Raw genomic sequence first — 15,054 nt, 5'->3', positions numbered from 1 at the left:
TTCGGAGAAAAATAAAAAATGTAATCCGATCCATTAAATATCACGAAAGCACCTCACAAAACTTGCAACACGCCGTAACTCGCCTCAGAACGTTAGCACGTCGGAGCAGTATGCATCACGTGATAGAGCGGCTGTGGCATGCGGGACCTGTCGGTGGTCTGGATAGCATTTGGAGCTTCGCTAGCAACCTGGCATTTCATCTCCGACAAAGTTATCCCCGAGAGAAGTAAAGCAAGTGTGTAAGTCCATCTCTGAATGTTTGTAAAGCATTCCTGCGTTAAGCTTAACAAGCGACTGCCTCTCCTGCTGCTACTTCAATCATGAAACTGCTTAATGATCAGCTGATCGGCTTTTCTGTCGCGAGTCCGTCTGTCTTGTTTGTTTTTGGCCCACTTTGCACCAGAAAGAGGAAACCAGCGGATAAACAACAGCAGCACGTTTAAGCTTGAAAAGCTGTTGTTAGAATTTATTTAATATTACTTTCTACACCAGGATCTTTTTTTACGTAGCTGATGCTGGTAACTGTGCAGGGGCGGATCTAGCAAAGTTTAGCCAGGGGGGCCGATAGGGCATGAACAGGGAAAAGGGGGCACAAAGACATACTTTTCTTTCTTATTCTCATTTAAAATGTCTAGCTTTTAATGAATAATTATCTGACACCCAAAGTTTTAATTTGATGTAAAATGAATAGAAGTCCATTACTGTATATAGTAACTATTAAGTCTAATATATATACCCTAGTAAGCTATAGTACTTTTTCCTTTGGGAAGGTACCATCTGTGCAGTCTGCAATTTTGTTGAAGAAAGATGTTGAATCTATTTAATATTTCTTGAAAAATAATTGATTTCTGTGCATTTTTTTTTCACACTGCATCAAATTAAGGTTGATTACGTCGATTAAGCATCATGAGGTGGAGCGTGAGGGGTGGTTCCCTATTTTTTATTTATTTATTTTTGTTGTTGCTGGGAGTTGGAACCCTATTAGTTAGGTTGCTTAATATTTACGCTAAGTACTCTTTAAAATACCAGAATAGGGAGGATGGTGTAGGTTTAAGTTTATTAGATTGATCAGTATTGCTGAACTATGAAATATTTTTTTTGCATACAGGTATAACAGAATAGCTTTAGTGTAGTTGTTGTTTTAAACTTGAGTATGAACTTATACAAAATGCAGCAAGATATTTAAAAAAAACTATATCGGATTCATATTGGTATCGGCAGATATCCAAATTTATGATATCGGTATCGGACATAAAAAAGTGGTATCCTGCCATCTCTAGTTACAAGGTTAAGTTACTTTATTTTTTGTCATCTTAGAGTGTTAAGTAGTTATTTTTATACTTTTACTTATAATTTCCAGCCTGCTTTTGTACTTATTTCTGACTATTTCTGCTGCATCACTACAATATACTATAATGCTGCACACCAAGGTAAAAAGTTTATTGTCAATGAGAGCTGCTCTTTGGAAAAGGATGGAAATTGCCCTTGTATTACTCAGACTTATAAATGCTGCTCTCTGAAAGCTGCAAGCTTAAATTAAGGAAAAACTGAGATTCTGGGTTAATCCAATTCTCAGGAGAAGGCAGCAGCAAGGAGAATTTCATGCTTTGATCCAGGAGTTGAAGATATATCACAACCGCTATTGTGTATATTTAAGGATGTCAGTGGGGCAGTATTGTTAATAGACCTAACCACATCTGATCCGGGGCAGGACCCAGCTGTGTGTCTGAGGTAAAATAGTATTATTTTGCATTGTAGATATCCTTGCATATTCAGCACCAGGGCATGTTTTGAGTGTCTTGTTGCCGAATGCATTTGAAAATCTGAAAAACTGAACTTGATTCTAAAAGAATAAATGCTGCAACTTTGTCTTGCCAAATTATCACACCTGCGGTTGGTGTGAGCGGATGCATTAAGAACAGGTGAGTCTGACAAGTATTTTTAATGCTCATAAAATTTGCACAAAGTTACGTGTTCGGTGTGTGAAGAGCTTTAGAGTTAGATATGAAAAAGATAATAGTATCTCAAATAATACTGTATACAGGCACCATTGTTGCTAGGACACCAGAAGAACATCAGCAGAACAAAAGAAGCAAAAAAGTTAGTTTTTGACAAACTTTCATTTGAAACAAACACCCTCAAGAAAATAACTATTCAGTAGGCTTAGTAGAAACTACACATGATCTCATACTTCTGCATAAGTGCATTGACATTACCAAGTATAGGAACATGTACCTGGTGGAGCACTGAATGTGGAGAGCTGTACACTTGTACATATCATTTTCGCTATATAACATAAAAGTAGTCACCAAACAATTTTAAGTAGAAACTACACATGATCACAACGTTAGAAAAGTTAGAAAAGAGTGCACTGTCAATGCCGATACAGTTGCCATTGGTGATTATATAGTTACCAACTGATTTCTTTCAGGCACTAAGTCTACATGGGTTGTGGGTTTTCTTGGTGTGGAAGCATGTTGAACTGTGAGCTTCAGTATTTAGCAGTTCATGCTGTGTTCAGAGCCTGGAAAACAACTCCAGCTGGCCTGATAATCCCAATCCAACACTAAAATCTCTGTTTCCAGTATGTGCACAGCTAGCTGTGTTTTATTTGAGACAGATATACTAAGTGAGGCAGTTTTATTTCCTGTTTTATTTGGTAAGATCACTTTACTTTCATTTTGTTTCATGTCCATCGAGAACTCTGTTCTACCCTTTTGTTCAACAGCTTGTTGCCCACTGCTGGATTATGCCTTCATTAGAGTATTATTGTTCTGTCCCTCAGTTTATTCCCTTTGTTTCTTCCCCACTTGGGTAAATTTTCATTTTCATGGACTCAAGTACTGTGGCCTTTTTTTTTTTATTTAAGTAAACATCTTAAAAGAAATTATGGGAGTCATAAGACTTATTCCACCACCCTGCTGCTGCTGCCAGCTCTAAACACCAAACAATGATGTTGCCGAGTGGCAGCAACTATAGCAACGGCCTGCCATGAAATTTAGTTAGCAGAAGACTAGAAAAATTTCCAACTGTTGCCAAGGTAGTTTGTTTTTTGACTGTTGTTTTATGCGATGAATATGAATCTAAACATTTAATATTCAAAAATGTTTGCAGAGGACAATTTTTAAATTAAACTCTAACCTCCTTCATTTGTGTTAACGAGGTGAAGTCTGAGTTTTGGGAGAATTCCTCTGAGGAGTTGGAGAGCACTTAGAAGTTAACATTGGTGTCAGATCTTTCTACAACTACAGGCAGGTGTCTTACTATTTTTGACCCTTATCTATGTTTTTAGCTCATGTCCAATAACAATAGACTGTGCTCTAACCAGAATGTTAAATAGAGTCCTGGGATGCCTCTCCACCCTGGGATTTGTCTTTGTTCATATCTTCCAGCTCATCAGGCAGCAGCGGCGCGTCCAAAATAGCTCCAGTGACTTTCTCTTTCCATTTATATTCCTAGACCTTTTCAAAGAAGCTTTTACCTAGCCAGCATTTTACTTTCCATATAAACACAAACACTTACCATTTGCTCCCATTGCACAGGTGGGGAAAATAAATTGAGAACAAAAAGAGAAACCAGGGAATAAAGGAGACAGGTGAGCAAAGCATAAAGGAACATGGTGCTGAGAGGCAGAGTTGGTGGAAAGAGGACAAAGGAAAAAAGGAAGGAGAATGACCATAATGCAAAGGGACAAAGCACAGAGGGACACAGTCAGCATATGGCTCAGAGGTCGCCCTGACTGCTCCATAATGCCTGACTGTTCAGCTCGAAGTGATGGTGGCCGATGAACATGCATCACTTTGCTCTTGGGTGCCCCTCCTGCTACATGGGACAAGTGGCGACAAGAGGTACATGACACATCCTACTTGATCTAGAAAACCCCACTGATGTCCCCAAACAGAGGAATGAAACATATGACTAACTGGGTGTCTAAAAGCAAAAGAAATAAAGGAAACATCTTTGAAAGCTGGAGCCTGTAAGCCATTTGAAAGCCACCTGGGCAGAAACGAGCGGGAATGAAAATCTGCAGCAGGATCAAGACTCTGATTAGGCCAGACAGGCCTGACAGATGGACGGACCAGATTAGTCATATAGACATGTATCAAACAAGGCGAGACAACGGTCATGTCTGAGTGTTGTCTGACCCCTGCGGAGAGGAGGGTGACAGCAAGGTCAGCGGCTGATTTCAAAAAGTGCTGCTCCAACATTACACAAACACAACTTCAAAGCACTTGTACAGAACTCTACAAATGTTTTAAATTTCATCTCATTAATTTATCTTTTGCTGTCAAGGAGCCAGACTTTCTTGTAACTTTTTAAAGTGGGCTTCTGAAGGTGTTTTATTGGACATTGGACAACAAATGGATTATCTCAGTTGTTCTCCTGACTGAAGTTTGGTCCGTTTACAGCATCCTGCCATGCGATTGCATTTGTCCCTAACCATTGGGAATCCTCATGCTAACTTTTATTGAGTGGAAAAAAGTTAGCGTTCATCCCCCAGCTTCACTGTGTTTATATTATGCTAACCATAGCTTTGTAGCTAGCCACCATGTAGCACATCATTATATACCAGCTAGCCCAACTTCAGTAACCTTACAAGCGTCAATGCTGTTTAGTTTTCTGTCTTCATTTATGTTGGAAGTGATAGCAGAGCTGTACGTTTTAATTTTTCAGAAATCCCTCAGTCAGAACATGCTTTATCATGTTTAGGTGGGAACTAGCGAGCTAACTTCCTGCTAACTTAACTTCTCCGTTAAATTTAATAAATTCTGTTTTTATGGATGCCTGGGTGTTAAACTTAATTGTTACACCTGGTAGAGCAGAACGCTGATCATTTTACTAAAAATGAAAGAATTTAGACAGTTTTTAACTCTCAGTGATGCTGCAGTGTTCGTTTTACTTTGGGACCTGAAGCGGAGTTTGGACCCGGAAATGGCTAATGACGTCAGATTTAAAGACCAGATTTCTTTAGTTGAATATACAAAATATGCTAAAGGTAACAAGGTTTGACAGACATGAAATAGTATTTTTGGTGATTCCTAAAGATTTATAATCTGAAAATGTAAGAGAGGACCTTCAACACAGTTTTCAGTTTGTCCTTAAAAAATTAAGTAAACTGAAAAAATAATGGACAAAACAGTGGCAGGTCTAAGGAGGAGACTGTTATGGTTTGGGGCTATATTTAAGCCAGTTGAGCATCTTGTTAAAAGTGATGAAATTATGAACACAGAGACAGAGACACCATCCAATTTTCATCCACAGTGGATGCTACAGTATCGCTTCTGGAAGGCATCTGATTGACAGCACCTTCAAAATAATGCAGTAAGAGCACATGTGGATAAAAAACACACACAATGGAACAATGGATAGGCCTCCCCAGAACCTAGGTCTCAACATTACTGAAACAGTGTGGGATCATCTTGACTGAAAACAGAACAAATGGGAGCCAACATCCAAAGAAGAGCTTTCTTTTAATAAAGAAATGCCAAGAAAAGCAATTAGAATTGAACAGTTTTTGCATCAATACTATATTTCAATACTTCTTTATATAAACACGTTTAACTAAATCGACTATTTCCCAGTTTCCTAGCAAAATATAAAGGAATTAGGGGTAACTCAATCCCTTTGCACAGTACTGAACCATGCAGGTATGAGCATAAATCTGTAGTGAAGACAAGTCACGGTAAAACCAAACGTTAGCAAGAAAATGCTAAAATAAGATAAACTGTTTAAATGCAGCATATAGTTAATGTGGACTGAGTAATGATTTTGCATGCTTAGGCATCATAAATTACTTCTGCTCAGAATCTGCACATCATATATACCCAAAACCTGTTTTACCTCAGTATTCTGTCAAAGTCAACCTTTAAGGACATAAAACTTTCTTAAATTAAATTAACCTGTACCAGTGGAACACTAATGCTTTTATCATGACACTATTACCACCCATGGCTGCAAGCAGGATCACACTTATTCCCAACATATGTGTTTCACAGAAGACCGAAAACCAAAGCCATTTAAAATGTTTAACAGCTGTCAGCAAGTATCTAATGTTTACTGACAGCTGTTAATCTTTTAAGTACTATCCCAGTGTGGTTGCATTTGTTGTGTAGTCATAAACTAGTTAATTGCTAGGTCTGTTTCTATGCACGAGTTATTTTTTATTTTTTTTAATCTGAAATAGATCATAAGGAGAATTGTGTAATCGCTAAGATGGTCCTGTGGGTAAGGACACATATCAACCTGTTTTGAGGCAGTATCAAACAACATTACACATTCTCCACAGATTACAGGTATTATATCATCTGTCTAATAAATAAAGGACTGTATGTGCGATTAATCCAATCCACTCACTGCTTTGGACGATGTATTTCTGCAGACCCAAGGACGTGCAATGTCAATTTGAAATAGCTTGGTCAAGCTAAGCAGTCTTCACACTTTGGCTAGAAGTTGTTTACCGTTAAACTTTGACATCAGTCAAACGCAGTGATGTCTCAGCAGGGAACCTCCCTTGATACATCATGTTTGGAAAGCTGCAGGCCACTCTGCATGTGCAAATGTGTGCATGATCAGCACCTCACCCACCGACTGCAGCTCTTTCAGCAAACTTATTGTCAACTGATATTAAATTGTTTTGAACACTATGTTTAGTAGCTATCCGCTGTCAGACGATCTCTCTTATCACTGAGGTGGTTACGTCAAAGGAAGTGACTAATTAAACCTGGCATTTGTTGCTATTTAGTGGTGATAGATGAGCAGCCGTTCAGTGTGTGCATCCTCATATCTGTCCAGCTTTTCAAACAAAATTTTCTGTTTGCATGCATCAATATTGTTAAATCATTACACTCTGATCTTTGAAACCCAAATCAGTCTTATAAGTGTTTTAAATCACTCCCTCGTGCTGCTGAATGACTATTCAACTACGTAAAATAAAAATGTTGACAGGCAGGGCCGTGTACAAATATAACATCCTAAAAAAAACCCACTCGGATCTCTGTCAAATTTAAGTAGATCCCCTCTGCTGTGTCCTTCTCTGTTTGTGGGGCAGCAGTGATGGATCCCATCTTGTCGGCCCCCCAGTGAGCCACTGTGACAGTCGGGAGTCACCAGAGGCCCCGAACGTGTGACTCACAGATTCTTAAAGTCATTCCTGACTCTGACTGGAGACGATGAGTCTCTGATAGGCTTCTGCTAGCATCACTGCCGCCAGCAGGCTCTTTAAGCAGCGATTACCAGACGCCTATTTAGACTCAACATTACATGAACGCAGACATGCGCTGGGTTGCAACTATGTTAAAAGGAGGATGCAGCTGCAGAGACAAATTTCAGTAACTAATCAGCAGCAATAACATCATCAATTGAGTTTTTCAGTGACCTACGGCAAGTTGCGTGGAGAGAAAAACGAAACCACACATGCATCTTGCATCTTGCTGTTCTGTTATGAATGCTACTTTTTCAGAGTTTTGTCTTTTAAGAATTTTCCAGCATACTGTGTTATAAAGACTTTATTACACTGGCTTTATGTTTACTGTGTAAAGTAGTTTGTGCATCATATGTTCTTATTCAGCTCATCTCAGTTAGTCTCCCTCCCCTCACTCCCAGTCGGTCATGGCTGTTCAGTCAGAGGTTTCTTCTTGTTCCAAGGGAGTTTTTCCCTCTCACTGTCGCTAATTGCTTGCTCATCGGGGGTCATTTAATTATCATTAACCTTAAATGTGCATTATTTATATTGGCCAGCGGTAAGCGACTCTTCTGATTTCAAAAATACTAAATCTCTGTGAGGGAAAAAAACATCAACCCAAAAAAAGCCTCAAAAATCAACTTTGTGAACACTTTGTTGATGCATTTATGGCCTCTGGCACTAATTTAAAGTCTTATTTAATACAAACTAATACTCATCTTCCACACTTTTATACCCATTACAATACAAAATGCTAATAAATAAGGAAAGCTTTAATATTCATCAGTCAAACATTGAGATGGCCCAAAAGGTCAAGGCTTTAAAACAGCTACTAAATGGCATACTCTGTATTAGCTCCATACATCCTTTATACACACAAATATGCGTTGCCACCACCTGCTCAGCTCTGATACGTTGCTACATGTGCTGCAGACGATGTCGACAGTTTCGTAAACAACTGAATCCAAGTTGCTCAGACAGACCTGTTATGTGATGACATCGTTTCTGCATTGACCAGTGGATGTTTTTGCAGTCAGAACTGAGCTCAGTGGCACATTTACACTGAGCCTTAATGCAAAGATAGAAATAGTAATTTTTTTGCACAATTTGAAGTGCAAAAACACATCTGAATAAAGTGCAGCGTATATATAAACTCATTTCCCATTGTGACCACATCCAACAAAGCCAATACTACGAAAAAAATAACGGTTTTTCCTCAGTTAGCAGCATTTAAATGAGACCAGAAAAGTTATCACTAAAGGGCCTAACCCAGACACAAACAAACACACTCACACACAGCGACAGCAACAACCACACACCCACGGGATGCTCGGAGAGTGGGAGGGGGTAAGGGGGTGAGCCACGAGTCAATAAACCCTGTGTAATCTGTTCCCTTTAGTGGCATAAACCATCTGAGAGGCGATTACAACCGTTCTGCCAAAGTAAGAACATGCGAGTTCCTAATGGACAGAAACACTGAATACTCACTCACACACACTCAGACACACAAACACGTGTGTGAACCCTCATACTTACTATACGAGGGCCGTGAAGGCTGTAGAGTAAGAGTAGTATGTTCAAAGATTAAAGCCATGACTCGTGTTTATAAGATCAGACTTACTGAGTGTAGGTGTGAAAAAAATAGTATGTCAGCATGTTGTTTTTAGAAAAGTACTGATTATCATGGCAGGGCCACCATAAACTTGGGCTCCCGCCGAGGTAACTAATGCAAGGGGTTGTCAGTTTGTGTGAGATTATGCATCGTAGACTCCGTGAGTGGGACTAGGAGTGGAGAGCAGGGGGGGAGGCAGACAGGAGTTGTTAAATGTGGAGGAGGGAGGAAGTGTGGAGAGGCAAATCAGAGGGCAGAGAAGGCGCCTGCATGTATGTGTCCGTGGCACGGGGCGGGGGGAAGAGGAGACGCTGACTTTATGCATCATTAGGCAGGTGGACTGAGAACACCAGGCGGAGCTGTGACCGTGGAGGGAAGCTGAGCAGGCATCTGGCACACAATACACAGCGATACACCCACATATTATGGAAAGCTGCCTACAAATTAGACAGTCGTCATTGGGCTAATTGTCATATGTGGATGATCACAAAGTAATTACAGTGTCCTGGCTATCACAGGACGCCATGTGTTTTGTTTAATAACAACGTGCTGGCTTGTTTTGTACTGTGGTGGTGGGGGGCTGTACTGTGGCTCGAGGTTCACTGCGTTTATCTTATTATAAGAAGAGAATGACAATGCTCAGATTACTACAGCTAACCACCTTAACCAAGTAATCTGATATTAAGGTCGTAATTCAATTAAGAATAAAGCCAGTGATAAAGCTCGATTGATCTGGCACTTGGAGCAAAACAGTACTCCACTCTGAACTTGGTGTCTTTTATGCTTGTTTTCCCTCGCCTGTTTTCAGTGTTAGCCCTTATGTCTACTGTGTCATGAAAGACCAATTACAACACAGGAATGCAAACATAACAAGCTCTTAATGAGCTCTTTAAATACACACGCTTCATAAACACAAACACGTGAGATGCTGCTGTTGTTTTCCACATTATTTAAATCTCATTCTTCCTGCCGCAGGTACAAAACAAAGTGACAAAAACAGCGAAATGCAAATGTAGCATCTGATGTAAATCAGCTGAGGTACATAAAGTTCATTATTTTGTGATTTGTTATTGTGTCAGTACAATTAGCTGCTCTTTAAGCGTGATCGATGGCCTCGAGTCGTTTATTAATCGCTGGGGGTCGAGTGTTTTGGGCCGCTGCGTAGCCGCCTCTTCATATTTGTTGCTTATATGACTGTGGAAAAAAGTTTTATTTCAATTCTTTCCTCCTGTTTCCTCTGCAGAGAGAAAGCCGTTCTGCATGTAAAGAGACTGGCTCGCATACATACCATCTGTCAGTGATCAACAGTTGATCGCTAAGCTATAGTTGTAAAGGTAACACTAAACAATTTTGTTCTCCAGCATGAAGTTGGAGAGATAGTCTCTCACTCGGAGAACCAAGGTTACAAAGTAACCAACCATTCTCTGCACCACATACCGTGAAGTTACCTGGACTAGTAAGTAATACTACATTCAAAGACAGATACAACAACAATCAAATGTTTGGGACAAAAATCTAATTTCTCAAAGCAGATCACCGTCTGTTGTTTGGAAATACTTTGGATTTAGTGCAAGTGAAGGAAATCTGCAAAGAGCGGTGTGTGTCTGCACTGCAAAGCAACAAAGCATCTTCAGCTGTCTGAAATAAAACACCAAAAACTGCAGTATAATTAATGCATGAAGTCAAAGAAAAATTGTGCAATGCTCACATGTCGATAAAAAAAATCACACCGTGCAAAAGACGTGTTATCCCCTCACACACTTTGTTTTCCAAAGAGACAAAACCTGTCGCAGGAGTAAAATAAAGAGATCTCACAGCTACTATTAATATTATCCATCATGCAGGTGCAAGGAATGGAGTGAAAGACCCTACCTTTAATATTTTAATAATCTCATAATACGTGAAGATGTACACAAATCTTTGCATGTTCTACTTACATAAAACAATTTTTGCCACTAAAATCAGTGAAGAATCCTGACAAATATTTGTCATCTCAATATTATACAAAATAATTATACATCAGTCAAAATTACTCAAACCAGTTGCAGTACTGTCGCAACCACGACAGTACTGGAGGCAGTCGCTGTCCAACCTTGATGCTGGGATTAGTTAATCGCTCTACACGTCTACTTGATGTTGGCAGCAGTTATTTGGGATGTTATCGCTGCAGCTCGCTGAATTTCAGACATTTTCGTGGTCTCTGGTCGCGACATCACGGCCAGTCTCTTCCTGTTCTTACGCTCGTTAAGGAACAACATCTCCCATTACCTGAGTGCAAGTGAGTCTGATATAAATCATATATGAGCTAGGTCCTCCAGCAGCAGCTTATTCCTGCGTTGTGCAATCTCAACCTTGTGGTATGAATGGAAGGAAACCAGACGACTCACTCAACCTTTGAAAAGACGCTGTTGGGTCATTGCTTCGGTATTCCAACCTAAAGTCAGGCCTTACATTTTAGTTACTTATGTGAACGTGAGCCTACTGACTCTGGACTCTGACTTCACTGAATAAAGACGGAAATGGCAGGCAAGCGAATCCAAGGGTGACTCCATGAAACACACACTGCAGCTACACGCTGGCTCAGCTACGCTCCGTTAAAGTGGCTGTCGGAGGCGATACAGTAATCCACTTTTAATGGCAATGGCCGTGTCCCTTCCCCCACCGTGATGTGATGGCCCCGGACATACCACCGCGCCTCTCTTAAGGGAGAAGTGTCAAAACCAAGTCGCCGCTGTGCGCTGTCCTACACGTTTGACAGTGGTTGGAGAGGAGAAAACCTATCCTTTCTCCCATGTGAGATCATTTCTGATTCAAAGTAATGGACCCATTTGCTCCCACATGTAAGATGGACCCCCTCAAAGCCTTGCACATCCTACGCAAGGAACCAGAGTTTTTCTTCTCAGTGTAAAGCAGTGCAAATCTGTAAGGATTGTGCTGCATGCTTAATGTTATCTGCGTGGATTACAGTAGAAGAAAGACTGAATCTGCTCATTGTGATAAGATCCTATAATTAGACTGAACACTACTCTGCTGTGTCACGTTTTCTTTTTTTGTTCCTTTTCTTCTTTATAATGCTCCTTATTTCAATTAGTAAAAGAAGCGTTCTTCACAGTTTCCTTTATTATGCCCTACAGTGCAACCACATTCCCAGTGTATCACAGTATAACAGCTTCTGACAGGTTGTCAGAAGCCAGCTAAGGTTACGGCAGTAGCATCTTGCTCCCTGACACCAACTAATCAATTCATCGAGTGCACAAAGAAATAGGTCAGTTTGTCATTGGTATCATATTTAAATTATCTTTGAAGAGAAGCACAGTGCAGCATTATCAAACTTTTTTTCAGGTAAATTTTAATAGTTTTGTGATGTAAAAATATATCTGGAGTTTATAAATGTTGACATAATTCCTTCAAAATATCTTAGGTTTGCTGTCATCTTGTCGTGTAGCTGTGAAAGCCAGAAGCAGAGAAGATAGATTTTGTTTCGTTTTGTTTCAAAAAAGAAATCTTACAGTATTAAAGCAACCTGGGAACTTTTGGAAAGAAGGAAAGCGATAGGGAATTAATTGCAACAGAGGTGAGATGTAGAGACAGCTTTCTAAAAAAATGTTTTTTAGAAGTCTTTTGCCTGTTACGTTTTGCTGATTCATCCCGAAACACCAGGGAACGGATAAATGGTATCAAACGTGGACGTGTATTAAACTAGGTGGACATATTTAAATGGAAACGCACGGAGACGTGATCAGCCAATGAGAGTTAAACACAAGCACCGCTCCTACACAAATCCAGGTGGCAAGAAGCTGCTAAATAAGAGATGAGCGGTTTTGTTTTTTTTTTACTATCGCAGAAATAGACGCGAGACCAGAGAGCTGCTCGGAAAACTGAAATCGCCGAGCGCGTGCGGGTGAAAGAAGAAAGCGGTGTGTGTCCGCGTCATTTCGCTGTTCCTGTAAATCCACCTGCTCTGTTTCGTGAAAGCCTCACCAGCGGATCATAACACTCAGAGACCACCAGGAGGAACACAGAGAAGGGGCGAGCGCGCACTGTCCACCCCTCTCCTCCTCCTCCCCGCCTAAATACCTGCTGGGTGTCGATGTCACCGGCGCGCACATCAAACTGTCGTTGAAGGCAGAGCGACACAGAGGCGGATGGAGGTAGTCGCTTCCGCCAGCAGCTGCTGAGCTTCAACTTCACAGCAGACATAGCAGAAAAGCGCGACTGGAGCTTCTCAAACAAGACAACAAAGCCCAGAGGCTCATTTCAAACCTGTTTTCCCCCACGCTCCACGCGCACCAACACACGCTCCGAACCAAAGCGCGCACCTCCTCCTCCTCTTTGTCCATACTCACCACAGCTGTCTCTTCGTGGGGAGGCAGTCTTTGTTGGAGGCTGTCACTCCCATGGCCATCTGCATCACCGTTATATATTTCTGGTACTTCATCTTCTCCTGCAACTCCTGCTGCCGCTTCTGCTGCTACTTTTACTACAACTACAACTACTGCTGCTGGTGCTGCTACTTCTAGGAATCCGCGCGCCACCAAAGCGGCACAGGTGAGCGTGCATTCAAATGTCTGTTATTGTCCTGTCGCGTCATCCGTGGCATCCTCGGTGTCAAAAACGCCATTTCCACGCTGGAAACACCGCTGATAGGGAGGACGTTCCCGGAGGAGTTCAAGGAAAAGTGCCACGCCGCCGCGACCCATGCCCGCGCTGACCCTCTAATCTCATTAGAGCTCAGAATAGATTGGCTAATCTATTCAATTTTAGTCAGGACCGGGTCATTGTTGTGGTTTGCCTCGTATGGCGGACACTTTCCCGGCCGCCAAACCGTGAAATGCCGGTTTGTTTGTGTGGAGAAAAAGAGTCGAGAGAAAGAGGCGGTTCAACAGTGAGCGGTAGGATGCAGCGGCGACGGCACCCAAGCGTCTGCGAGGTAGGAAAGAGAGTGCGCGTGTGTTCAGCCAGAGAGGGAGAGAGCAGGAGAGTGACACAGGAGGAGGGAGGGAGGAGGAGGAGAGAGGAAGCTATGTAATGGCTTTAGTGTGTGTGTGTGTGTGTGTGTGTGTGTGTGTGTGTGTGTGTGTGTGTGTGTGTGTGTGTGTGTGTGTGTTGGGGGGGTTCGTCTAAGTGATTCTTAGAGAAATCCCAGAACTGTAAAACTGAGACAAAGGTGTGTTTTCGATCTTGCTTTCTGTGAGATTGGTCCATTAGGCCGAATTAAAGCATGGGCAGGATTTAAATATCATAAAGTGGAGGTGGAGAGGAACAAATCAGCTCATATGGAATTAAATAATCAGGAGGCAAGTAAGTAACCTAATAAGACCAGATTTGGTAACCTGGACCTTTAAGTATAAAGAATGGAAACAAAACCATGTATTGCAAAGGAGAACTATTCCTGTATTCCTGCCCCTATATAAAGACTAAAAACATAAATACAAATGATACAGGAAAAAGGCTGCTTTTTCTGAGCTTCACACAAAGTCGGAAAAAAACTGTCCTCCAATTGCAGAAGTCAAAATATGTTTGTTTTTTTAAACCACTGAGCTCCTATTTTCCAGACTAAAGACAGAGAGACCAATGAGTACAAAAGTCAGCATCCATGATTTTATGAGGCACATCTGACCATGAAGCAGAGGTAAGTTGCAAATCTGTGAAGGCACCATTAAAGCTTAACACAAGTTCTGGCGCAACATTTACTAATGATGTTGTTTACTAATGACCCCGCTCTACATGTATTAAAACAGCATGTCTGTTGACCAACTGAAAAAATGTTCAGTAAAATTAAAAATACAAAAAATTATGCTTTAGACCAGGGCTGTCAATCATAAGGCCCAGGGGCCAAAACTGGCCCACCAAAGACACCAATATGGGTCCCTGGGCGGCTCTGGAATATGTGGAGAACATACATTTTGGACACACTCCCACAGCCCCACAGCCATTCATATTACACCAAATTAAGTAATAGATAAACAATTAAATGACTAAAAGTTTGTTTTTCACTGTCTATTATAGAAATTTGTGCTTTTGATAATGGGTTTACATTAAAAAAATATTATTAGAGGGCCGTCTACACAATGAGCTACCAGAACTTTTTCTATCATTTTACACATTTAATCCCAATGAGTCATGCTGACAGACTTTTCTTTATCACGTAGAACAAATGGGATGTACTGTTGAAATTGTATGTCTTTTTCTTTCATTAAAATACTTCAGGGATCGAATGTGTAAAGTTGGTAACTCTGAGAGAAAGGGGTGTTTCACTGGT

General features: G+C 41.0%; 1 protein-coding gene across 7 annotated transcripts in view; it reads right to left on the bottom strand.

The window, feature by feature from the left end:
• Positions 1 to 13,654, bottom strand: part of tjp1a (tight junction protein 1a) — a 106,019-nt gene extending 92,365 nt beyond the window's left edge. For 2 of the 7 annotated variants that reach the window (XM_085402683.1, XM_085402686.1), the window contains exon 1: positions 13,139 to 13,654. In XM_085402683.1, coding sequence (XP_085258809.1) covers positions 13,139 to 13,230 — 92 coding nt within the window. In that variant the 5' untranslated portion in view covers positions 13,231 to 13,654. The remainder of the gene's footprint in view (positions 1 to 13,138) is intronic. The other 5 variants (XM_085402682.1, XM_085402690.1, XM_085402684.1 and 2 more) reach the window with 3 other exon arrangements.
• Positions 13,655 to 15,054: the final 1,400 nt, after the last annotated feature.

The sequence above is a fragment of the Rhamphochromis longiceps genome, linkage group LG1 (assembly GCF_057381845.1).
Source record: "Rhamphochromis longiceps isolate RC_006_pf linkage group LG1, R_longiceps_female_GT1.1, whole genome shotgun sequence".
NCBI classification, from domain to species: Eukaryota; Metazoa; Chordata; class Actinopteri; order Cichliformes; family Cichlidae; genus Rhamphochromis; species Rhamphochromis longiceps.
The sequence above is the reverse complement of the archived record's forward strand: the minus strand, read 5'-3'. Positions and strand labels throughout refer to the sequence as shown.